This window comes from Carcharhinus amblyrhynchos, chromosome 11, assembly GCF_965287045.1.
Source record: "Carcharhinus amblyrhynchos chromosome 11, sCarAmb.v2.hapA, whole genome shotgun sequence".
NCBI classification, from domain to species: Eukaryota; Metazoa; Chordata; class Chondrichthyes; order Carcharhiniformes; family Carcharhinidae; genus Carcharhinus; species Carcharhinus amblyrhynchos.
The window spans coordinates 63,920,147-63,947,132 of record NC_137334.1 but is presented as its reverse complement, the minus strand read 5'-3'; the positions used below and the strand labels follow the sequence as shown (position 1 = coordinate 63,947,132).

The 26,986-nt window shown below is 39.5% G+C and overlaps 2 protein-coding genes across 2 annotated transcripts in view; both read left to right on the top strand.

Annotated features, from left to right (window-relative positions):
- Positions 1-12,522, top strand: part of ddx18 (DEAD (Asp-Glu-Ala-Asp) box polypeptide 18) — a 34,972-nt gene extending 22,450 nt beyond the window's left edge. The window contains exons 9-14 of the mRNA XM_080199301.1: positions 4,221-4,382; positions 5,510-5,662; positions 6,911-7,024; positions 8,000-8,056; positions 9,520-9,697; positions 11,723-12,522. Of these exons, the coding sequence (XP_080055427.1) occupies positions 4,221-4,382; positions 5,510-5,662; positions 6,911-7,024; positions 8,000-8,056; positions 9,520-9,697; positions 11,723-11,868 (810 nt within the window). The 3' untranslated portion in view covers positions 11,869-12,522. The remainder of the gene's footprint in view (positions 1-4,220; positions 4,383-5,509; positions 5,663-6,910; positions 7,025-7,999; positions 8,057-9,519; positions 9,698-11,722) is intronic.
- Positions 12,523-17,324: 4,802 nt separating this feature from the next.
- Positions 17,325-20,924, top strand: LOC145349736 (5-hydroxytryptamine receptor 5A-like). Its single transcript, XM_080198271.1, has 2 exons — positions 17,325-18,023; positions 20,526-20,924. The coding sequence occupies exons 1-2, from the start codon at positions 17,325-17,327 to the stop codon at positions 20,856-20,858; spliced, it is 1,032 nt and encodes a 343-aa protein (XP_080054397.1). The 3' UTR covers positions 20,859-20,924.
- The last annotated feature ends 6,062 nt before the right edge of the window (positions 20,925-26,986 follow it).

The window sequence follows — 26,986 nt, the reverse complement described above, 5'->3', positions numbered from 1 at the left end:
CATTTGTTAAAAACATGGCTGAGCTGATGTGGCCTTGACCCCCACCCTCCTGCCTGTCCCCCATTACACTCAATTCCCTTGTCAATTAAGATCCTGTTTAACTCAATATATTCAATAACGCAACCTCCACTGTTGTCTGCAAAAGAGAATTCCAAAAACTAACGACCACTTGAAAAGGAATTCCATTTCACACCTGTCTTAAATAGAGATCTTTCATTTTAAACTGACTCCAAGTTCTAGATTCTCCTTTTAAAGGAAACGCCCAGTAACTAGTCTGTCGAGCCACTAAGAATCTCATGTTCTAATAAGATCACCTGTCACTCTTCTAAATGCTAATGAATGTAGCCCCGATCTGTTCCTAGTAAGACGGTCCCTTCATCCCAGGAATCAGCCTAGTGAACTTTCACTGAACTGCTTCCAATGCATGTATATCCCTCCCTAAGTAAGGAACCAGGACTGTACACTGTACTCCAAATGCATTCTCACTAGTGCTCTGTACAACTGTGGCAAGACTTCCCTACTTTTCTACTTCACACACCTTACAATAAAGACCAGCATTCCATTTGTCTTCTCAACTCTGGCTGTTCCTACATGCTAACTTTTTGTGATTCGTATATAAGGATGTCCAGATCCCTCTATACCAAAGCATTCCGTGCTTTCCATTTGAACAGTATTCTGCTTTGCGTTTCATCCTGCTGAAATGGGCAATCTTGTATTTTCCCATATTACAATCCATCTGTCAAATTTTTGCCCCTCACTTACCTATCTGTATCCCTTTGCAGACTCTTCATATCCCGCTCATAACTCGCTTGCCCACTTATCTTTGTATTAACAACAAATTTGACTGCAGTATAGTCTGTCCCTTCAAGCCTTTAATATAGATCACAAATATTTAAGGCCCCAGCACTAATCCCTACAGCACTCCACTAGTTATGTTTTGCCAAATTGAAAATTACTTGTTTTTATCCTAACGATCTATTTCTTATTGGTTAGAGGACTATCCTCTATCCATGCCAATATTCACCACCCCCCCCTAGAGACCACGAGTCCTTCAGCAGTAACTTTTTATATGGCACCTTATCAAATGCCTTTTGGAAATGTGATTACTTTATGTCTACTGATTCCCTTTTATCCATCCTACTGTTGTACAAATTTATGCAATATTATTTTCCTTCCACAAAATCGTGTTGACTTTTCCTGATTCTTAATCATGCATTCTAGTATTTCCCCTACGGCAAACGTTAGACTAACTGACCTGTGGTTTCGTGCTTTCTCTCTCCCTCCTTTCTTAAATAATTGTGTTTTGCCTGCGTTTTTCAATTTACCTGAGTCCTTTCCAGAATCTTGCTAATTTCAGAAGGTTACAGTCAATGTATCCACTGTGTAGTGACTTCCTTTAAGATCATAGGCAGTAGAATATCAGGTCTCCAGGGGACTTGTTAGCCTTAGTCCCATTCGTTTTCAAGTATCTTTTCTCGGGAGATTGTTTTGAGTTTCTCCCTTCTTTTAACCTCACGATTTTCTACCATTCTTGGAATGCTTTCTGTGTCTTCTACTTGTTTCTGTCATTTCATTGTTTGTCGTTAATTCTCTAGTCTCACCCTTGCATATACTTTAGCTACTCTCTTTATTTGTAGAAGTTTTTATTATCTGTTTTATGTTTCTTGCTAGTTTTCGTTCATACTTCAATTTCTTTATAGTTTATCACCCAGCTATTTCTCATCATTTTCTAGATTTTTCAAAAGGATGAAATTGTTCACAGATGATTAAAACTCGTTACTTAACTGGTTTGTGATGACGTACCTGTTTGCAACCTTTGTTGTTCTTTGTCTCCTCTCAATTTTATCCAACCATGTGAAGTAGCTCAATAATTTCCCCGTTACACAAGAGCTTCAACATTACTGTGTGTAAAACCAAGCCCAATAATGCCATCAGCAGGCTTATAATGGAATTGCAACCCGTTCTTAAAATTCACAATTGCCTCAGTGATCCAGCCTTCGGTATTATCTAATGATCTCCATATTCTGATGCTAAAATTTTAAAAATTCAGTTGAAAAGTTTACTCTGGTCAGTCAGAAATTTCTAAATTGTGTAACTTTGTTCTACAAAATTGATGTTAAATTTTTGGAAACAGTTTTTGTTTAACATGCAGAGCACTTGTTATTTTGGGATGTTTTGGATTATATTGTGCCTATTTAAACTTCACATGCTTATTATGATTTTAAGAATTGTCTTTTTTTGAAGAGTTATGTTTTTGCATGAAAGATGGAGAATTTGGTGATGAGTGCATTCATCATTCTATGCTGTTGTCCTACTGCAAGTATTCCACTCCCAATGCAATGTCTTTGCCTTATTTCATTATAGAATCATTTAAAAAAATTGACAGATAAGGAGTCATTTAGCCCACTGTATTCATACTGACTGAAAAAACATTATCCAATCTAATCCCACTTTCCAGTTCTTGATCTATAACCATGTAGTTTCAAACTCTCAAGTGCATTTCCAAGTTATTTTTAAATATGATGAGAGTTTCTGCCTCTACCACCTTTTTAGGCAGTGACTTTCAGACCCACACCATCCCCTTGGTGGAACATTTACTCCTTGACTCCCTCTAATTCCTCTAACAAATACATTAATCTATACTTCTGGTTATTGACCTCGGTACTCATGGAAAAACGTCCTTTTAATTCACTTTTTCTTGGCACTTTTTTTTAAGTCTCAGCCAAATCTCCCCTTTGCCTCCTCATGAGTAAAATTCTTTATTCCTGGTAACATTCCCACAAATCTCTTTGTCCTTGCTCAAGTGAGATCACATCCTTTCTAATATAGTGACTGGAAATACGTGCAGTACTCTCGCTCAAATCTAACCAGTATTCTATACAGTTTCAGCATATTTTCTTGCTCTTGAACTCTCAGCCTCAAACAATAAAGAAAAGTATTTCAAAGGCCTGTTGCCTGTCATACCTTCGGGGATCTGTGGGCACAAAATTCAAGGTCCCCCTCTTCCTCTAAACTTCCCAGAGTCCTACCATTTATTGTGTATTCCCTTCCCTTGTTTGTTTCCCCCCCACCCCCCAAAAAATGCATTAAGTCAAATTTGCTGGGTGGAATTCTGCCACTTTTCTGCCTAGTAAAAAGTCTGACAACACCAGGTTTTAATCCAACCGATTTATTTGATAGTAGACTCACAAGCGTTCGGGGTTAGCCCCTTCGTCAGGTGAATGGAGAGTTCTGGCCTCAGGCAGAGCATATAAAGCACAGACAGTTTAGAGATTACTGATTAGAATGCGAATCCTTACACCTAACCTGCTGTTCAAGACCTGAAGGGGCTGACAATGTGAGTGGAAGGAGCACTGATCACAGGTTACAGAGATGTGTATTGTCTCCAGACAGTACAGTAGGTGAGGTTTTGCAAACCCAGGCAAGTCACGGGGGTTACAGATAGTGCGACATGAACCCAAGATCCCTGTTGAGACCGTCCTCATGTGTGCGGAACTTGGCTATCAGTCTCTGTTCAGCGACTCTGCGCTGTCGTGTGTCGTGAAGGCCGCCTTGGAGAATGCTTACCCGAAGGTCAGAGGCTGAATGCCCGTGACCACTGAAGTGTTGGCCAACAGGAAGGGAACAGTCTTGCCTGGTGATTGTCGAGCGATGTTCATTCATCCGTTGTCTGAGGCCAGAACTCTCCATTCACCTGACGAAGGGGCTAACCCCAAAAGCTTGCGAGTCTATTATCAAATAAATCGGTTGGACTAAAACCTGGTGTTGTCAGACTTTTTATTGTGTTTACGCCAGTCCAACGCCGGCATACCCACATGACTTTTCTGCCTGTCAGACAAGTCCATTGATGGCTTCCTACAGGTTACAGCTTTCTTTGTCATCAACCACATGACCAATTTTCATATCGTCTACAAAATTCTTAAGTACCCCCTACATTTTTAAGTCTAAATCATTGATGTCTATTACAAACAGCAAGGGACCCATTACTGAGCCCTGTGACACCCCACTGGAGAACGGGCTTTCAGCTCCTTATTAATGAGCCAATTTTGGATTGCCTTGGATCCATGAGCTGTTAATTGCCTAACCAGTCTGCCATGTGGAACCAAAGATCAAATTGGCAACCTTTTTAACCTGGATACAAAACGTCAGTATATTTTATTTGTAAAAAGATGTCCTGTCATGTGTTATATTTAATTCTATACTGACTAATTTATCTTTAGGGTTATGTGGTTTGTCCATCTGAGAAAAGATTCCTCTTGCTCTTCACTTTCCTGAAGAAGAACCGCAACAAGAAGCTCATGGTTTTCTTTTCTTCGTGCATGTCTGTGAAGTATCATTATGAACTCTTGAACTACATTGACCTTCCTGTTATGGCAATTCATGTGAGTTAAAAAACAATATTCTTCCCTTCATATCTGATGTTGCTGAAGTATGATTTTGAAGGTACCAGTTGTGTCCCATCCAACTGGCCATTATTTACAGATGAGCTATGGTGATGAGTGTTGCATAGACTATTTAAAACTGAGAGAAATTTCAATAAATTTAATTCTATCATGACCAAGCGTTGGAACTCTAGTGTATTATCTCTTCTGTCATCCTTCAGCATTTAAAGCTATTTGTCGTACTTCTTGTAATCCCACTGAGATCAACTAACTTGATCTTCAGCCTCTCTTATTCCGTGTGATTTAGTTAATTGGTGAATAACCCTGTCGAACCTCAGAAGATAGAATCTCTCTGCCCTGACTGCTTTAGGTACCTTACAAAATGCAGTGGCATTCATATTCTATGTATTAGAAATTGAATATATGGAATTGTTTATAATCTCCTTTATGGTAGTACTGAATGCTAGCTCATTATTTAAGATAATAGGGACAAATATTCTATAAAATATGGTTAAAAACAATTAAATTTCTACATGATCCTTTGTACAGTTGACTGCAAAATTTTCGTTTGTTCAGAAATGAACTTGTCTATGCTGCTTCATCTGAATTTTTTTAAGAATTAAGATGTGTGGATGATGCTGGCAGGTGACATTTTATTATTGTCTGGCATGGTCCTGATAAGGAGTTAATGGGTTTTAATTTATCAAGACATTACATGGGATTGGAATTAGATGTAGGCCAAAGTTGGGGTTGTAGATTCCTTTTCTGGGAAAAAAAACTCTTATGAAATGCCTTTCAGTGCGCTTTGCTGTGTTTGAAATGTCCTAACTGTTAGCCGAGCAAATGCCCTTGTACTACTTAATCATGGCAAAGTTGGCACCAAAGGATATTTTTAACATCAATATGAAGAGGGAGATGGGACCTTGGTTTCATTTCTCATCTGAAATACAGTACCTGCTTTTTTGCAGCACTGTCTCAATAAACAACCAAGTTCTAGATTTTGGGCTTAAAGCCTGTGTAATTAATGGTTACTAAAAATATTCCATAATTCAGTTTGCGGAATGTTTCTAATATATAATGTAAATCACTTAATAGTTTCTCTGAATTTTCTTCTTCAATGTTTTTAGGGAAAGCAGAAGCAGACAAAACGTACATCCACCTTTTTCCAGTTCTGTAATGCAGATAGTGGAATACTGCTGTGTACGGATGTCGCTGCCAGAGGGCTGGATATTCCCGAAGTAGATTGGATTGTACAATATGACCCACCTGATGATCCAAAGGTATAATATTTCTGTTATAAGGTGAACATTAAAGTCAGTTTACTAATTCTGAAGCTTATTAGCTGCTCTCTCTCTCTCATCAGGTTTATTCATAATATCAGAGTCTCAAACCCATTAGTTTGTTCCAAATGTAAATTGTATTTGAATGTAGCCAATTGTGTTTAAATAAACATTTTAAAGCAAATTTTACACAAAACAGCATATCCTACAAGTATCTTGCTGTTTTGACTATTTTATTGAATCCTTAGCCTACAGCTGAGTTAACTGTTGGTGTGGAATTGAAATCCATCTAGGGTAAACCAGGTAAGGACAATGCATTTCCTGAAGGACTTTAATGAACTAGTTGCATCCTATGGCAATTGAACAACTTTATGATAAGGTACTTCATATTATTTTCTAAACAGAGTTCAAATTCTCTGACTACTATTTTCAAAATCCTGTTCTCAGGATCAGTAACATAATCACTATAATATTTTCTTGTTCTTAATCATTTTATGACCATTCAGAAGTAAATGTAAATAAGCAGACCATTGACTGACAACTACCTGAAGATCCATTCTCAGGCTTGTAAAGGTTGACACTTTACAAGAAGTAGAAACAACGATAGGATGACAAATTTTTAAACTGGCAATTTGCATTATAATGCTGTAAATCTGAGCTTATCTAAAATTGCTTGCAGAACATATGAAGAATTGTCACAAGCCTTGTTCTGTCATCACCCTTGTGCTTGCTGACTTGAAGTCCAACAATGCCTCAATTTTAAAGTTCTGAACTTTGTTTTCAAATTCCTCTATGGCTTTGTGCCTCCCTTCCCCAAACCTGCAACCACTGCAGGCCTCTCCAATTCTGGCCTCCATGCGTTCCAGATTTTAGTCTCTTCACCATTCCTGGACACCATTTGAGTTTAAGCCTTATAAAACCACCCCTAAAACTTTCCAATCTCCTTTAAGGTGCTGCTTAAAACCTGTTGATCATGGTTTTCGATCTCTGCCTAATATTTCCTTACGAGGCTAATATATGATTCTTTAAAGCTGCTTTGGACACAGCAAAGGAAAGTTGAAGGAATACTGTTTTAAATCGAGTCAAATATTTATGAGTTTTGAATGTTGACAGCTTCACGTCTTTTATTGTGATTACTTGCGTGGAGATAAAAATGGTTATGCCGCTCTTACTGGAAAGATTTAAACTGTATTTATACCCAAATTAAATGAAAATTCATTATGTACTGACATTTTATTATCCTACTAGGAATATATCCACCGTGTGGGTAGGACTGCACGAGGAATTAATGCGGAAGGACATGCATTACTTATTCTGAGAGCAGAAGAGCTAGGTTTTCTTCGCTATCTCAAGCAGGCCAGGGTAATTGTCTTTTTTTTACTTTGCCCACAGGATATTAGTGAGATTTAATTCAAGGTTCATTTAGCTTTTTGAAATGTTGATGTAGTTAACTAATTCCTAATTTGGCTTCTGTTTTTGAATATATTTTATAATGAACGTAATGACCAAAGTGTTGTCTGTATGGTTATGCAAAACGTTGAAGTTCTTTCAAGACTAGGTCTTGACTATGGGGAGGGAGTGGCGTAATGGTACTGTTGCTAGACTAGTACTCCATAGTCCCAGAGTAATGCTCTGGGGACCAGGGTTCAAATTCCACCATGACAGATGGATTCAAATTCAATAAAAATTTGGAATTAAAAATCTAATGATGACCATGAAATCATTGTCAAACCTATCTGATTCACAGTGTCCTTCAGAAAAGGAAATCTGTGGTCCTTGACTGGTTTGCCGATGTGACACCAGATCCACAGCAATGTGGTTAACTCCCATGTTGAATGGTTAAAAGGGGGGGGATCAGTCTGATAATCCTTGAGCCAGCACAAATTTTAAGTCCCATTGAAGTATTCAGTAACACATATTGTTTGAGGGAAAATTAAGAAATTAATGGCTCCAGAATACAAATTTCCTAAATCTGTAATCTGTAGTTTCATCTTTCAGGTTCCTATCCCTGGTTTAATGGTGACAAAGGGAAGAATGGGAAAAGGTTTGATGATAGAAACTTGGAAATATTTGTATCTTTGCTTTGTCTATTGGTGTAATGTGGAGTTTGTCTAAAACAAATTGACTTTGTAATAGACAAAAAAAACTCAGTCTATATAGAGCCTTATCTAATCTCGACATAGCAAAGCATGTCACAACTAAGGCAGTATTGTTGGAAGTGTAGGGAATGTTGCATGTATTATAGTAAGCAGAAATTTACGGATACTTTGAATTATCATTTCAGTTTCTGACAAATATGTAGTGCCACCTTCACAATGCTAAATATTATTTTGATAGGTACCTTTGAATGAGTTTGAGTTTTCCTGGAGCAAGATCGCAAACATACAAGTTCAGGTAAAGTTACATTGCCATCTAACCATGTTGTAAGTAATGATATTTTGAACTTTTTTTAACAAAACTTTGGATTCAAGAGTGAGACATTCTCATGGAATTTGTCAATTCTATTCATGAAACTACCATGTACAGTAATAAAATTAGTCCTTTAGATCTGGAACTAAATTTGCTCTCGAGTGAAAAGCCAAGAGTGAATCAGAAAAATTAATGAGAAAGACAAAGCCCTTTGAATAAGACTGAATTTGGAGAAGGATTATTCATATTGTACTGGTGAACAATTCTGCAATTCAATAAAATATCTGTAAATCTCAAGTACAAATAAGCAAACTGCTCCTGAATTAAGATTAGATGTGAATTAGCATTTTGCACATTTAATATTGTGTGCTTTTGAAAATTTGTTTACTGAGACTTTCTGGTATATATGGTGTTATAACAGTGAATATTGAAGCACTGGCTTGCAATAACATGCAACAGAACTTGAGGATCTTTATGGTTATCCATTACACTGCTTTTTCATGCTCATGGAGAGGAATGGTTGTCATATAGCTGCTGCAACAAAATTCCACAGTGCCATTTAGTGCGATCTGGATGTGGAGATTCCACGTGAGAAGAATGGCCTGATTCTGAGTATAATAGGAGAATAAAGTGATCTATGGTGAGACACAGTTGACTTGCAAACATATTCAGCCTAAATCACAATGTTTCATATATAATAGTGACATTGCCTGGCAAACTCAAAGTTAAATTGCCCTTGCTGTTCATAATCGTGTAATTTTGATAATGAGCGCCTTTTTGTTCGTCAGATTATTTTATATCTCATAGAACTATATAGCGCAGAAGGAGTCTCAAAACCCCTCCATGTCCCCAATATTTACTTGAATAAAACCCCATGAGTAGCTCCTTTCTTTCCTATGCATATTTTTATTCTAATTTGTTACTCCAGATGAATCTATCTTTTGTGTTCATTCTATTAAATTCAAGGAAGTGACTCTGATTTTGCCCATTGTTCATGTTCATCTGTACACATTAGAACGTGGACACAATTATTTGGGTTCTCAGTCAAGCAGAAATCTGGGGGTGGGTGACAGGGGCTGAATCAGAGGTTAGATATTACTCTAGGGTGGCACAGTGATTAGCACTGCTGCCTCACAGTGCCAGGGACCCAGGTTTGATTCCTGGCTTGGGGCACTGTCTGTGTGGTGTTTGCATGTTCTCCGTGTGTCTGCATGGGTTTCCTCCAATGCTGTGGTTTCCTCCCACAGTCTGAAAGATGTGTTGGTTAGGTGCACTGACCCAAACAGGTGCTGGAGTGAGGCGACTAGGGGAATTTCAGAGTAACTTCACTGCAGGGTTAATGCAAGCCTTACTTGTGACTAATAATAAACTTTTAGTTGGCTACAAATTCCCTGTGATTATCTTTCATTTTTCATCAGCTCCGATCTAAACACGTTTTTTTTTTGCAGCTTGAAAAACTAATTGAGAAAAATTACTACTTGCATAAATCTGCACAAGATGCCTACAGGTCTTACATCCGTTCCTATGGTTCTCATTCTCTCAAAGAAATCTACAGTGTCCACACTCTGGACTTGCCCAAAGTAGCCCTGTCATTTGGCTTTAAAGTACCACCATATGTTGATCTCAGTATCCTTTTGCAGTGGTCATGTTTTCACTTTTTCAATCGTGCATTTTTAGACGTAAGAAAGAACTGTAACAGCATTACCTTCCTTCAAAAAAGATTTCACTCTTATCTCTTTTTTTTGACAATCTCAGAATGAATCAACATTTTCTAAGAGGGTAGAAGCCATTTCAAATGAAGATATTAAATTTGAAACGAATCTAACAAAGTGAAAGGCATTTTGAAATGTTTATGAACTTTGAAATGAACTGGTTAAGAAACCAAAGTCACCACTTGCTGTAAAATAGAATTAGATATGTTATTGATTTTCAAATAATGCAAAATAAGCAAGAAAACTGTTCCAAAATGGATAACTGCTAAACAGTGGAGCATGTTTTGTGCTGCAATATTGACTCGGGGAATGATTAAATCAAAAGTTCCAATTGAAAAGGAGCTACAACGTTCATTGTGACCATAAATATAGTATTAGTGTGTGTGTGTCACTAATTTAGTTGTTGATATTACATAATGACAGTCTTCATTTCACACCTGCCCTCAATTTGCCCAATAGCTATTTCTAGATTGATGCTCGGCAGTCTTGGATATTGTGCAATCGCTACTGAACCAAGCTGCTTGACACCGACAGCACAGAATTATATAGTGACTACAATACCAAAGCAGACCATTTAACCCAACTAGCCTGTCATTTATGCTCCTTATTAGGTTTCTTTCCGTTCCTTTTCATCTGGCCTTAATGGCATACCTTTCTGTTCTTTTCTCAAATTATTTTCTCCCCTTACATCTCTTTTAAGCTTTCCCTCCTCACTTTCATCCTATACCTGTTTAAAATGTGGATAATCAGGGTCCACATTTCCCGGGGTCAAAGGGTCAATTATGACACCGCTCCCCCCGCCCCCCCAAATCCTCCGACGCTCCAATGAAAACAGTCCAATTTGTTCAACCTTTCTTCAAAGTCCATATCCTCCAAACCAGGCAACATCCTGGTAAATCTCTTCTGTGCCCTTTCCAATGTATCAACATCCTTTCAGTAGAGTGGCAATCAGAGTGTGTTCTCACTCATGATTATCTGGCTTTCTCTTAAATGGTTCCAGGACTATTCACCTCAGCTGCTCCTTGTGGAGCAGCTGATGAATCCACATTTTAGATGGGCTCCCTGGATGGCTGGAAGGATTGAAGTGTTTAGCCATGTATTTCAGGGAAATATGGGAGGTAGTTGCCACCCCAGCTCAGAACATTAATGCTAGTCAAATCACCTCTGCAACTTCCCTTTTGCACACTCTCCACTTGTTTTCCTCGAGTTTAATTGGCTGATTTGGTATAGCCTATAAATCAAGGCTTAAACATTTCTGATAAATATATATATACACAAAGACACATGGCAATTATCCAAGAAGTTCATACTTCTTGGGCAATTGCCCTGCATTGGGAACCATCCAGAATTGCAATTTAAATTGCACATTTATGATTAACAACAGCAGTAGTTACCCAGAAAATATTAGAAGAATTAAAACCACTTCTAGCTTCTGGATAACTATTTTACTCATCTCCCCAACCCTCTACAAGACACGTGACTACAGCTGCTCACTGAACACTGAAACTTGCCATCATACCCCCTTCCCCCAGCAAATCTGGCCTCCTGCCCACTTACCTTTACTTCTCCCTGGCTTCTCAATAGCTGGACTTTTAAACTCTCTCGATCATGAGCCTTGAGAGCCTGCTGCATTACACATATCTTTGAGTTGGGATTTGAATGAGAGAAGCATCTAGATTTGAAGGTAAATAATTACAAGCACTGTGGTAATCCAGTTTAGTTACCATTCCACCAGATGTTACGGCCAACATGTCTCCACCTTATCAGTTTGACTTGATATTAGTATATTCAACTTTTAATTTACATTCTGTCTTTGGTTGTATACTTTTAATATTCCATTACTTTGAGAATTATGCCAGAGATTATTTCTTTCTGATCATTCCTGCAATAATTTAAACTTTATTCCTATTTGTAGTTTTTCTTAACCAGAATACTTTAGATATAAATTCCAGCAAAGGAATGAAACTGAAGAAGAGAGGTGGTGGAGGTGGATTTGGATATCAAAAGGACAAAAATGTTCGTAAAGCGAAGATCTTCAAGCAAATTGGCAAGAATAAATCAGACCACAGACAGTTTTCCCATTAGATTGCTCTACCACAGTTTTCTTTTTTTGAAGCAACCAGGAATGGGATTTTCCTCTGAATTAAGTGCTTTCAGGTTAACCAATTTAGGCAACTTTCTTCAAACCTACACTGATAAAGCGATCAGTAACTGACTCGTAGTCACAGTTTTATACATGTAAAGCTATTATTTTTACACATTTACTCCTTCTACAATTTACTATTTAAGTTGGTTTAATTTGAACATGAAAGCCCTGTTAATAATGAATCTTTAAATTGTGACAGCTTTGGAATACATATTCATACAGCTCATTGACAGACCTTGTACTCTGGTTTAACAAAGTGTTTCCTGTTCAGCTGATGTACTGTTCAAAGAAAACATTGATAGCTTTGTGTCTTTTTGAATAAGTAACTAGGGGTGTTTATAAAACTGTCTGTTTTTCTGACTATAATAAACCATTCCATCTTTGTTTAATCCACATGTAAAAATTGTTACGGTGTCATCCAAGGAACAAAAAACTATTAGGATACTTTGAAGAGTTTGATGCCATTTGGTGGTCTTCAGGCACCTGGAGACTATAAAGCTTTGTTCTTGTTTAGCAGTCCCATTTTTGCCACAATTTACAGCAATATGTACTTTTGTTACTTTGTCTTCTCAACAGTAAATATTCTAAAATCATTTGATTTCCTCAACTATTTTGGTAAGTTCTGTTAATTTAATTTCAGTTTAAAAATACCGTAGACTTCATGTAAATATTTGGTGTCAACATTAGATATACTAAACAGTGCTTCCTAATCTGTTTGCTGGTATGGTCCCATTTAATACTTCGTACCGTATGCGACCCCAAGTGGATTTGGAAGCTTCAGCTGCTGAGTGGTGGGAAGGGGCGCTGGGGGGGGTTAGTTCCTGAGCAGTGGGGGCATGGGGAGAACTTCAAAGTGGTGGGAATTGTTTAAACTACAGGGGTTTTCAAAAATAAACTACTTTCGCAGGGGGTTTTTTGCAACACCAATTGGGCCGCTGAGACCTGTCCATTAGACCACACACACCACTAGAAAGAAAAGCAAGGGTTTTAAGAGGTGTAACAGCTTTTAGCATTGACTCAGAGCTCCATTGCTGCCTTGGTACTTGCCATCCTAAAATCCTGCCTTGGGAATCCGCTGGGGGTTGCAAACCACTGTTTGGGAAGCTCCCCACTGGATGCAGAAAAAGCTCTCAATCTCATAAATTCATCCCAACTGTAAAATTACATACATCACTTGGGCAGCATGGTGACAGAGTGGTTAGCACTGCTGCCTCACAGCGCCAGGGACCTGGGTTTGATTCCTGGCTTGGATCACTGTCTGTGTGAAGTTTGCATGTTCTCCATTCATCTGCGTAGGTTTCCTCCAGGTGCTCCGGTTTCCTTCCACAGTCCAAAAGGTGTGCTGGTTAGGTGTATTGGCCATGTTAAATTCTCCCTCAGTGTACCCAAACAGGTGCCAGAGTGTGGTGACCAGGGGATTTTCACTGTAACTTCATTGCAGTGTTAATGTAAGCCTACTTACGACACTAATAAACTTCATATAACAATGTTCTTGGACCATGTGATAACTTGCGCTGAATTAGGAAGAGTTATAAAGTTAAAGTTTATTTTAGTTTCATTGCAGTGTTAATGTAAGCCTACTTGTGACACCAGTAAATGAACTTAAACTTTAAAAAACTTATATATATGGATCACTTCTGTCTTCGTCCTCATGCTGTCACTGTTCTTGTACATTTCTCCAACTTGCTCAATTTTTTTCTCTGTGTAAATATTATGGTCTTGATGTCACCTCAGCTAAGCTTTGCACTCGTTTCTTTCAGAGTTGATTTACTAGATTTGTTTTTTTTACATTTCGTGAAAGGTAGGGAGACAAGATGCACCTGGGTCAAAGGTGAGGAATTAAAGTTGACCATTAGAGAGTGTGTAACATTTATGGGTGGAGGAGAAGCTAGGAAATAGGCTTTGGGTCAAAAGCACTGGGAGATGCTGGTTTCGTTTGAGAGCTGTTTAAATTGGCACCATGCAATATTGTGGGCTATCATTTTGGTGCCATATTTTCTTTCCAGCCAAATTTGATTGTTTTAAATCAAAGAAATAAGCTTTGCCGTGACTGCATTTAAGGTGACTTCAATTGCCTTGCTAAGTTATCAACAATTAAATCTAAAGTTGTGACAAAAAATCATAAATGGCGTTAGTATAGTAATTTTGTGTTGATGTAGTGACAACTGGAAATTCACGATCATTACCACATCCTTCATCACCATACTAGTCTTCATTCATGGAGATACTAATGTACCCAGATGTAAGGCAATGATTTCCCCCAAATTTCAATGATGTTTTGCCTTTTTGGAACCATCTCATTGTGGGACCGTGTCTACAAAAATACTAGAACCAGCTCAAGCCATTTCTATTTGAGGATTGGTTGTAATAATGACTTTCCAGCCTCGTTGAAAAAAAATTCAGTTTGTTTTGCATTTGGCTTGTTTTCCTGAAAGTTATCTCTTGGACAGTTCTTAATTATTTTTGTTTCGCTGCCTTCTTAATAATAAAACCAGAATTATGTACAGTGCAATGGACATAAAGATAATGGGTGGAGATACTTGGCAGCCCAGTACCAGATCTAGCACCTCCCCCCACTCTCCACTCTTCTTTCCCCTTTTGGACCATCCAGTTTATCCCTGCAGACAGAAATCATCCATCAGTTCGATCCTCACATACATTCCTTGTTGAATTATAAGGCCCCACGTCTCTCTTGATAAAAGCAAATTACTGCAGATGCTGAAATCTGAAACCAAAAGAGAAAATGCTTGAAAATCTCAGCAGGTCTGGCAGCATCTGTAAGGAGAGAAAAGATCTGATGTTTCGAGTCCAGGTGACCCTTTGTCAAAGTTAAAAGGCATAGAAAGTGGGAGATATTTATACTGCAGGGTGAGGGAATGAAAGATGAGTCATAGCCATAGAAACCAGGGGAAAAGACAGCTAATAGCTGTCCACAGAGAGAACAGAGGGTGTGAATGGCCAAATAAAGAAGTGTAAGCTGTGACAGATGAAGATGTTGGGGCAAGAGGGGTGGGGGAGATGGGACAAAGGTAGAGTGTAGAAAAGGGGAAATGGGAGAAAGGGGAATGAAGTAGGGGGAAAGAGTGGGAGGGAAAGAAAAATGAAGACAATAAAAGGTAAAGAACTTGTCTCAACATCAAATTCAGCACCTTAAGGTGATTTGCAACGCAGACTGGAGAAACAGCATCTCATCTTCCAGTTAGGCAGTTTACAGCCTTCAGTCTCAACATGAAATTCAACAATTTCAGATGATGTGCTCTGCTCCACCTTGGCCTCCTTTGTTTTCATTCTATTTTATTTAATTTTTTACTGCTCTTTACCTTCTTTCTTTATTGTCTTTCTTCATTTTTCTCCTCCACTGCCCCCCCACCCAGTTTTCCCCCCCACTTAATCCCCTTCCCTTACCTTTTCTCCCCCGCTTCCCCTTTTCTACATTCTACTTCTATCCCATTTCCACCCACCACCAACATCCTCCATCTCTCCCCCACCCCCCACCCCACAATCTTCACCTGTTACAGCCTCTCTGCTGTTTGGCCATTCACATCCTTTATTCTCTCTGTGGATAACTATTAGTCTTCTCCCCTGGTTTCTATGGCTATGATTTATCTTTCATTTCTTCACCCTATGGTATAAATATCTTCTACTTTCTGTGCCTTTTAGCTTTAATAAAGGGTTACCTGACCTTGAAGCATCAACTCTTTTCTCTCCTTACAGATGCTGCCAGACCTGCTGAGATTTTCTAGCATTTTCTCTCGGTTTTTTTAACCTAGCCTTGTAGAATAAATTCCTGCTTTTGTTCCTTTAATTTCATTCACCTTGAAACAGAACCTAGAAGCAGGAGTAGGCCATTCGGCCCTTTGAGTCTGCTCCGCCATTCATTTTGATCATGGCTGATCATTGAACTCAATATCCTGATTCTCTGTATAAGCTGTGTATGTTTATTGATGTCTTTTTTTTACATCCACAGGTGATTCGGTCTGCCTTGTTGGCCAGCAAGGGGCATACATGCAGTGGGTCGTGCGAGGGCTGCTCTTGGATGTTGCTTTGAGAGTTGCCTAGTGCTTCACGTCATTAGTGTACACTTAAACTGGACCAGCTGAAGGGCAACACGACAGCTCAGTGACTATCACTGATGTGCAGATACATGGACCTGGGTTGGATCTCTGACTTGGGTCAGTGTCTGGGAGTTTGCACATGCTCCCCATGCTTGCATGGGTTTTCTCCAGGTGTTCCAGTTTCCTCCCATACTCCAAAAATGTGCTTTTAGGCTGATTGGTGTTAACAAATTGTCCCTAAATTAGACCTCCCTCAATCTGGCACACATATACTTCTCCAAATTTGTACACCTTTACTGTGGAGTCCAAGAGGCATACGCAAAAGTCATAGGTAGAAGAAGGATTGGAATGAGGCACTGAATGTTAAAATGGCAGCATAGACTTGTTGGGTGGAAGGGCCTGTTTCCTGCGCTGTGTTGTTCTTTATTCTCCACCCACCCCCCACAACTGCCCCTCCCCCCCATCCCTTTAGCTCTAAGAACTACATCTAATTTTTTTTCTTGAAATCAGACAACGTTTTGGCCTCAACTACGTTCAAATGTTTTGGCTGTATCTAGATTTTATCACTTAAGTCAAGGTCCAATTTGTCTGTCTCCTGCGTGTCAGTCTCTTTATCTCTATTAGGGTCACAAAAAGATTTAATATTTAGATTCTTAAGATGAGGAAGGTAAATTCAATATTTTGGTTGCCACATAATGCTTTCAGAATGGTAGAGGACCATGATGGGAAGTCAGTGCATGTTAGAGGAAAGTGATAATTTCAGAGCTGCCCGCTAGGAGAAAGCAGCTCCGAACTTAGCATAAATCAAAAATGGGCATTTTCCTTTCGCCGCAGGTTTAACGAATCTAAATACTAATGTTAAAATGATTCTTGTGCTTTCAGTGTATATAATAAATCAGAGAGCAACACTCGGCAGTGTTTAGAGCAGAAGGAAACCATACCAGTGTGTAAAGAGCCATAGATCGAGACAGTTCCCCTCTGGAAATGCGTTTCTTGCATCTCTCTAAGTGGCTCATCAACATGATGGTGACAGAGGAGGTTTTGTGTCACAAATTGCTCAGTACTTGAGCGGAATTTGCATAGAGCGGCGGTCCACCGCTTATTGGGTGTAAACCTTCTTGGGGAAGCTTTGAAATGGTAATGTTTAAAAGCTGGCTCTCTCTCCCCCATGTTTGGTTAATATTGACGCATCGACTGAAAGAAAAGTCATTGACCAAACAGTGAAAGATATTGGGCCATGATTCGTTGTGGAATTGTCGGGAAATTGCGCATTATTTCCGAATGATCGGCTATTTTATGGAACAAACATAAGCTTGTTTAGCCAGACAACGCTGGGAATCATGTACATCAACGGATCCTTGCTCCTAAATGGAAGCTCGGAGGACAGCAGACTGAAGGAGGGGTCTTTTGCTGCCTTTAGCATCCTGGTCGTGTCTCTGTTGAGCCTCCTTATCATCGCCACCTTCGTGTGGAACTTGCTGGTCTTGGTAACCATCCTGAGAGTGAAGACCTTTCACCGGGTCCCACACAACCTGGTGGCCTCCATGGCTGTGTCCGATGTGATGGTGGCTGCCTTGGTGATGCCTCTCAGCTTGGTCAATGAGCTGCTGGGCCGCCGCTGGAGGCTAGGCAGGCTCCTCTGCCACATCTGGATTTCTTTCGATGTGCTCTGCTGCACGGCCAGCATCTGGAACGTGACTGCCATCGCCCTGGACAGGTTCTGGTCCATCACCCGGCACCTGGAGTACACCTTAAAGACCCGCAAAAGGATTTCCAACATCATGATAGGCCTGACCTGGGCTCTTTCTGCTGTCATCGCCTTCTCTCCCCTCTTTGGCTGGGGTGAGGCTTACTCCCCTGACCAGGAAAACTGTCAGGTCAGCCAGGAACCCTCCTACACCATCTTCTCAACCTGCGGTGCCTTCTACCTGCCACTTTGTGTGGTTCTGTTCGTTTACTTTAAGATCTATAAGGCTGCCAAATTTAGGATCGGGAGCCACAGGAGGAATGTTGTGGTACCCATGCCTGAAATACTGCAGGTAACAGAGTCTCTGCTCCAGGCTCTTCAAGACATTTGTCATATAGGGATTGCTAGTCTATTATATCCAATGACCATAAATACATTTTAAGATGCACTTATATCAGACACTAAATTTCGTCATGAGTCTATCAGACACTAAATTTCATTATAAACACAACAATTTACCCTTTGACAAAATGCTAAGTCCCGGTTCAGTGGATTAGATTATTAGAACGATAATTAGATATATAGATAAATTATTTCATCTAATGCGAAAAAATATACATCTCCGAGTTACTTCATGTCAGTAAAACCCATCGAAGGGAATTGTTGGTGCGAAACTGTAACCCTTTTTTTCACTAGACGAAAGTTACAGTAAATGGCCGAGGGAGGTCGGAGCGAGTCCGGGGGGAATTGCTGGTAATGTTTCTGCTTGTGATGCTTTTTGTAACTTCCCTGAACCCTGAGGAAAGGTGCTGGGACAGTCCGTTCAATAATCAGCAGCAACTGAATTTTAAACCAAGCCTTGAGGGCAAAATCAAAACCAACTGCACGTTACTTGCAAAGTGCGATGTCTGTACAATTTTGAAAGATTGTTATGCCAAAAAAATGCCGATTACTAACCTGCCAAATTTAGCCCCTTTCCACGTCCCCGTATTTATGATTCATGCTCTTATTTCTATCTTCTAAAGTTTAATTTTCGGATTACATTTTAAAATGCATTATTATCATAGCTATATCAGAATCCTACAGTGCAGAAGGAGACCATTCCGCCCATCGAGTCTACACCGACCACAATCCCACCCAGGCCCTATCCCCATAACCCAATGTATTTACCCTAGCCAGTCCCCCTGACGCTAAGGGGCAATTTAGCATTTCCAATCCAACTAACCCGCACATCTTTGGATTGTAGAAACATTATCTGTTAAGATTCTGTGGAGATTCTAGCAAGGATAAAAAGCAGAGGTTAGGTATCGACTTTAAAATGAAGTCCAGCTCCCAATTTCATTTTGGTTTGCACGGGAGAGGTTGTGGCAGTGGATGGGGAATTAGAGAAAGGGGTAATGTGGAAACCGGATAAATAAAGCCCTACTGCACCCATGCCGGAAAGCAAAGCAGGGTCACAGGGTGAGCAATCTGGCCGGATGATGAGAAGACAGAGAAAGGTGCCAGCAACAAGAGAAACGTCGGAAAACATGTTATGGTAGGAGTGTAACACAGCTACATCAGCAGCATGTTAGTACTAAATACTACAGCGGCAATTCAGATGCTGTGTATTTAGTTTGAATTCTGGTCTAGAACAAGTCTAATAGGTCGCACATGACAGCATACATTGTATCCGATGTAGTTTATTGATTTAAATTTCTCTGAAATGTAGTACCTCGATAATGTAGGGACAGACGAACAACAAATGTGTATCTCAGTCATTTTTAGTAATTGCCAACCCCAAGTCATATCCGTTTCACTGATCGCTGGAAGTACGGATTTATTTTTAAAATAATAGGATGTGGGCATCACTGGCAAATTCAGTATTAACTTGATTTGATTGATTATTGTGATTAGGTACTGGGATACAGTGAACAGTATTGTTTCTTGCACGCTATACTGGTGAAACATACCGTTTATAAAGTACGTAGGAGAGAAGGAAAAGGATAGGGTGTACAGATACAAAAAAGCAAAGTTTATTTATTAGTCACAAGTAGGCTGACATTAACACTGCAATGAAGTCACTGTGAAAATCACCTAGATGCCACATTCTGGTGCCTGTTCGGGTACACTGACGGAAAAACAGGTAAGGTGAAGAGAAAGATCGTTATTAGACAGTTTCAAAGATTTAGGATTCAGTTTTAGAAACGTAGAACAGGAGTAAAAGATGAAATTACAAAGTATGCTGGGGACAGGTTGCAAGAAGTTGCCTCATTCCTGTGCTTTTTTTTGTTGTCCATCTCTAATTGCCCTTGAACTGAATGGTTTATCAGCTCACTTCAGAGGGCAGCGGTGGATCTGAAGTCACAGGTAGGCTAGACCAGGTATGATCAGCATGTCTCCTTCTCTAAAGGACATCAGTGAACCACAAGAAGTTTTACAACAGTCAGTGATAGTTTGTTTCATGGTCACCATTACTGAGACTGGCTTTAAATTCCAGACTAATTAATTGAATTTAAACTCCATCAACTGCCATGGTGGGATTGGAACCCGTGTCACCAGAGACTATGGATTATAGGTCCTGTGGCATTACTCCTCCACCATCCTCTCCCCCCAACCCCAAAAGGACAAGAGAATTATTCTTACATAAACACAAAGAGACAAGTGGATTTCTAATTGGTATCTAGTGACTACCTACTTCACATGAAAGACTGAAATGGTCAATGAATGAATGTTACCAGTGCATGGCTTAAATTAGAATTATATTCCGGGACAGTATTAAGTGGGATTTCAATATTCAATGTGGAAGAAGTGCTACATTTTTTGTTCTCCCTTTATATGGTCATATGTTTTTAACCTATGAATATTATTGTAGGTGAAGGAAGCCAGTCACCAACCCCAGATGGAGTGTGCAGTCCGCCATGCAGCCCTGACCTTCCAGGCAGATGGAGAAGCTTGGCGCCAACAGAAAGAAAAGAAGGCAGCGGTGATGGTGGGAATCTTGATCGGAGTCTTTGTCCTGTGCTGGATCCCTTTCTTCATCACCGAACTCATCAGCCCTCTGTGCTCTTGCAGCATCCCCCCTATCTGGAAGAGTATATTTGTCTGGCTTGGTTATTCCAATTCCTTCTTCAATCCTCTCATCTACACAGCTTTCAACAAAAATTACAACAACGCCTTCAGATATTTATTCATAAAGCAGCGATAAAAGATTACATGTAAATGGATGAATCTGTCCTTCATGGTGTCCTGAAATTACTGAATAAAAATAACATTCCATTTCTATAACTGGTTAAAAAATACTTTATGCTTAATTTAAGTATCAATTACATTGAATAATAATTATATTAAAATGGCACATCTGTTTATAAGGGATAGAAAGATCTCCAATATGAATTCTAAAAAAATCAACTTCAACCAGCTTTCTCACTGTATGCTGTTGCAATATTTGTTCTGATTATTATTTTAAAACATGCTTATTAAAAGTGAAAGGAATTTCCTCACTGAAACAGAATTATCGATTTTATATAACTTTATCATGAGAACTAACTCTGCATACACATATAATCTCAAATGAAACACATTAATACGTTATTACATATAGGGTATTGGTGATAATTAAGCTTACATTTTAAAGAATTTGTTATTTTAACAAGTGGTAGGATAATTGCAGTTTTAAATTGTAGTTTGAGTGAACAATAAATCCTTTTTGAGCATTGATGTGTGAAGCTTTTGTTTCATACTCCCGGAACGTAATTGTACCCTGAGAAAATAATCTGATAAGTAGCATTTTCATAGAATCCGTTCAGTGCAAAAGGAGGCCATTGAGTCTGCACTGACAACAATCCCACCCAGACCCTGTCCCTGTAACACCGTGTATTTACCCCACTAGGTTCCCTGACACTAAGGGGCAATTTAGCATAGTCAATCAACCTAACCCTCACATTTTTTATTCATAATATCATTGGTTTATGGTCCCAGTTTGGTAAATTTGTCGTTCTGAAGTGGTATTGAATCTGTAATAAAAACATAAGATGTTGGAAAAGCTCCGTAGGTCTGGCAGCATCTGTGGTGAGAGAAACGTGGTGAAAAACTGCAGCAGGTGACGGTGCAGAGGGACCTCGGGGTCCTTGTGCATGAGTCACAAAAACCCAGCCTGCAGGTGCAGCAGGTGGTCAGGGAGGCTAATGGGATGCTGGCCTTCATAGCGAGGGGGATTGAATATAAAAGTAGGGAGGTCTTGCTGCAGCTGTGTAGGGCATTGGTGAGGCTGCAGCTGGAGTACTGTGTGCAGTTTTGGTCGCCACACTTACGCAAGGATATTTTGGCCTTGGAGGGAGTGCAGAGGAGGTTTACTAGGCTGATGCCAGAGTTGAGGGGGTTGAGATATGAGGAGAGGCTGAATAAACTAGGCTTGTACTCGTTAGAGTTTAGAAGAATGAGGGGAGATCTCATTGAGACATATAAGATGATGAATGGGATGGATAGGATAGAGGTGGAGAGACTCTTCCCGCTCAGAAAGGACAGTAGGACTAGAGGGCACAGCCTCAAGATAAAGGGGGGGCGGTTTAGAACAGAGTTGAGGAGGAACTTCTTCACTCAAAGGGTGGTGAATCTCTGGAATTCTCTGCCTGTTGAGGTGGTGGAGGCTGCCTCGCTAAATATTTTTAAGACGCGGGTTGATGGGTTTTTGATAAGAGAGGGGATTAAGGGTTATGGGAAGAGGGCGGGAAAGTGGAACTGAGCCACAACAGATCAGCCATGATCTTATTGAATGGCGGGGCAGGCTCAAACGGCTAGATGGCCTACTCCTGCTCCTATTTCTTATGTTCTTAAATAGAATTAGCATTTCAAATCTGTATGACTTTTCTTCAGTTCTGAGTCAGTGAGCAGTCCAGCAGAGTTATACTGTTGGCTTCCACCCTCACCACTCCCCACAACCAATTCTTAACTCCTGAAGTTGTTGATTATTTTCTGAAATATCAGCTCTGTCTTCTCTCTGAAATTTGATCCCAATTGACCATTCATGCTTGTGACTTGACAGAATCCATAAGCTTTTCCATGCTTAGAGGGTGTGGAGCTAAGAACTGAGTGTTATCATATCCACAATCACACATCCAGTTCCTTTTAGTGTGAGAGTTTAAGTCCCATGGGTTCAAAAATGATAACCCTTTTAATACATCCAATAATGGTACCATTGCTATTAAAATTGTGATAGTTTATAATGATCATTATTAATAATATTCTTAATATTCATGGTTAATATTTGTGCAATTATTGGTGGAGATTGATCTTAATTTTTTTATATAAAGCTTTAGAGTTATGTTCAAATGACTGAAAATTCAAGTTTGCTTCAGAAATTTGATGACGGCTTATTGAGCCGAAGGTGGAAAGCATCTCTCCATTTTTCACAGTGTTTGCTTTGAACTGCTGCCTACATTCTGCTTGTTTTGCAGTGTTAACTAGCATAATACTCACTATATTGGCTGTTGAAGTTGGTAAGATTCACTATATTGGCTGTTGACGTTGGTAAGTATGTAATGTTCCAGATGCTGCATCAACATGGCTTGGCATCAGCCTGCCAAAATTACTGAAGAACTGGCCATCAGATCATTCAATTCAATGAATCCCTCTCTGCAATTCTTTGGTTTGAAGGCTGATTGACTTGCTTCTGTTTTTATTTTAAGTTTCCAGCTTTGGAGTTTTCTGTCTAGTGTTTCTATGCATACAAAAAATATGCACTAATGCTGCCTATTCTGTGGCTCCATCAAGTAATTTTGCAGACCATAGTAAATATTCTTTTGCCGGTATTTCAGATTTTTTTCTGTTAAGAAATACATCTTAAAATATAGAATTGTAGATTGTAAACTATAAAATAAACCAAATAAATACGACCAGATTTCAGAACATTATTTTATTTGTTCAAAGGCAAGGGGGTGTCCAGAATTAGGGGTCATAGTTTGAGGATAAGGGGTGAGGAGAAATGTCTTCACCCATAGGGTGGTGAATATGTGGAATTCACTACCACAGAATGTAGTTGATTGTCTGATTTCAAGAGTAAAGTAGTTATAGCTCTTGGGGCTAAAGGGATCAAGGGACATGGGGGCAAGGGGAGTTCAGGATATTGAATTCAGTGATTAGCCATGATCAGTATGAATGGCGGAGCAGGCTCGAAGGGCCAAATGATCTACTCCTGCTTCTATCTTCTATGTTTTAATTCTCCACTCTATTTAGTCCCCACACTATTTATTTTAATTGATTGAGATTACTTCAATCATTTGCTACAACGTTAATTTAAAATTTTATACTCAAGCTCTAAGAGAGACTTCCTGTCAAATTTGATCCATCATTCAATGAGATCATGGTTGATTTGTGACCTACATGTCTACCTTTAACCCATATCACTTAATTCCTATGGTTGATAAACGTACATCAACTATCCTTTGTGAAAGAGAGTTCTGAACTTCTACCACCTTTTTTGTTTCGAAATGTCTCTTAATTAATTGTTAACGGTCTAATTCAAATTTTTAGGGTGGGATTCTCCAGCTTCCCAGCTGCATGTTTCTTGATAGTGGGAGGCAGCACACCATTTGCTGGTAGTGGATTCTACTGGCCCTACTGCTGTCAATAAGATTTCCCACTGAAGCCACCCCATGCTGCTGGGAAACCCATGGATAGGGAGTGCACTGTCAGCAGGACCAAAGAATCCTGCCACCAGCGAACAAGAGTAAAATCCCACCAGTAGACTTTATCTCCTGTTTCTAGTCTCCCCAACCTGTGAAAATAGTTTATATCTAGTTTTACCTGTTCCCATTAATATCTTGAAACTTTCCAATCAAATTGCCCCTTAACCTACTAAATACTGTCTGTGTGGAGTTTGCACATTCTCCCAGTTTCTGTGTGGGTTTCCTCTGGGTGCTCTGGTTTCTCCCCACAGTCCAAAGATGTGCAGATTAAGTGGATTGACCATGCTAAATTGCCCCTTAATGTCCCAAGATGTATAGCTGAGGGGAATTAGTCAAGTAAATATGTAGAGTTACGGGGTTGGGGTCTGGGTAAGATGCTCTGCCACAGAGTTGGTGCAGACTCGATTGAGTGAATGGCCTCCTTCCATACTGTAGGGATTCTTTGAAAATTTCTAATCTTATTTGTGAAAAGACTCCATACAACCTAACCCTTTGAGTCCAAGTACATTGTGGTAATTGCATGCTGCACTCTCTCCAAGTCCAATATATGCTTCCAAAAATGTGGCATTCGCAACTGCTCCATGTGCTCCAGTGTAGGTAATTCAGAGCTAAAGCATGGCTTTTGTCCCCTTATATTCTAGCACTCTCAATATAAAGGCCAGAATTCCATTGGGGTTTTGATTATTTTTGTATCTAGTTCCCAGATCCCTAAATTTCTTTCAACATCAGTGACTTGATATGTCAATCATTAAAATGTAATAGCTATGTTCAAGTGGTTTGATAGAGTAAATGAAGTGGAACTGCTTCCCTTAATGTTCTCTTACTGTCCCTTGATCTACTTGGCCCACCTTATTCTGCAAAACCAGATCCAGCAATGTCCTCTTCCTCTTTGGGCTGGAAATATGCTGATCAAGAAAATTTCTCTGAACACACCTCAGAAACTCTTCCCTCTCTCTGCACTTTACACTATTCCCATCCAAGTCGATATTAGGATGCTTAAAGTCCTGTCTTTTCACCACTTCAAAATAGTTGTAATTTCCCTTTAGATTTTCTCCTTTATATAGTTTCCACTTAAATTTTCCAGGGAAGAGGGATATGTTTCCAAAGTTTTTTTTCTCTTGTACTGACCAGGACAAATGCAAGAATGTCAAATTTCAAACAATGAAAACACTTTATATGACAGGAGAAAAGGCTGCTGATTGGTCGGAAAATTGATTTTGATTGTCTTAAAGCAAGCAATATTATAGATTCTTCAAACTCCTGGATAATTCAAAACAGGTGCAAGGCTTGAATGTGGCCCTTTTATTAGCAGAGAACATGTCTCTGAGTATGAATGTATATAATTTCTAGCAAGCATAAATGAGTCATGTTACGAGCTTGGCTGATTATCGTAAGTCAGTTGTCAGTGTAGTTATAGCACACTCAGGATGTTCTGCAAGTGAGGCCCAATGACTGGCTACAATAGGGGTACCATTCGCATACACACGGGGCAAGGTAGGTGTAGGAAAATGCTTTAAAATGGCGGCGCGGGCTCGTTGGGCCAAAGGGCCTGTTTCCTGTGCCGGGTTGTTCTTTGATCTTTGTTCTTTGTTGACAGAATCATACCTAACAGTAGGCATTTTCATTTGGGTTTTGTAAATGCAGAATGTTTGAATGCTGTCTGTAAAATCTCAAGTTCCATTTAAATTGTGTAATTACATTCACCTTGGAACTCCATAATCTAAGCATTGTGTCACACCAATTATTAATTTATAATTGGCCTGCGGTTCAGAGTTTATTTAATATTGGCATCTTGCTCTGCGCATTGAACAGTACAAAAATAGCCTGGAAAATTATAAAAATATTGATGGTAACCTGTTTGGTATAGAGTTGCCAGGAAGTGTATTTATTCTAATACCAGTGGTGCATTACTACTCACATATAATATATTGAAAGTCTTGAAAGGTTTATATAGCGCAACTCTGGTTTTCCGGGGTTTTAAAACTTACTTTCGTCTTCAAATTTCTGTTGTATTGTGGGCTGTTCTGTGGGGTTAATAAGCCTTTTGCTTATCCACCTGGGCTAAATGGCACTATAAGGATTCTATGATTCTGCACGGTGAGAACAAATCTCCTCCATGCAGTAGCTATCAACACTTCTATTGCCTTTTCCATCATGCCTTCCAACTACTTTCTGCTTGTGTAAGAAATGGAAACGCTTTGCAGCCGTTGCCTCTGTATTGGATTTATCCCCAGCCTTTTAAATTTATTGTTCTTTGTGCTTTGTGTCGCTGCTCCTTAGGAAACTGTCTTTTATCGGATGATTCACTTTCCCCTCATGTGTTGATTGCTCCTTTGGTTATCGTCGTCCACTCGCATTTTTTGGGGGGAGATTTTATCTGGGAGGTTATTTAATATGTTATTTCTTTGTCATTTCATTCTTTGCGACATTCAAAGTGATGTGCCGCGTGGGTTAGGAAAATTCTAACAGTGAGATTAGGTCAGGATATGTGCGGCTCAACGGGAAGAAAAAGCAAAGCAGTTTCATCCTCAAAAAAAACCACTAGATCATTTAAATCAACTGATCTCACTTTCTTTTGATGAAAGCTAGGCTGCCATACCGAAACAGACATTGTTACATGGCAAGAAGCAGGATTATCCATCCGAAAATC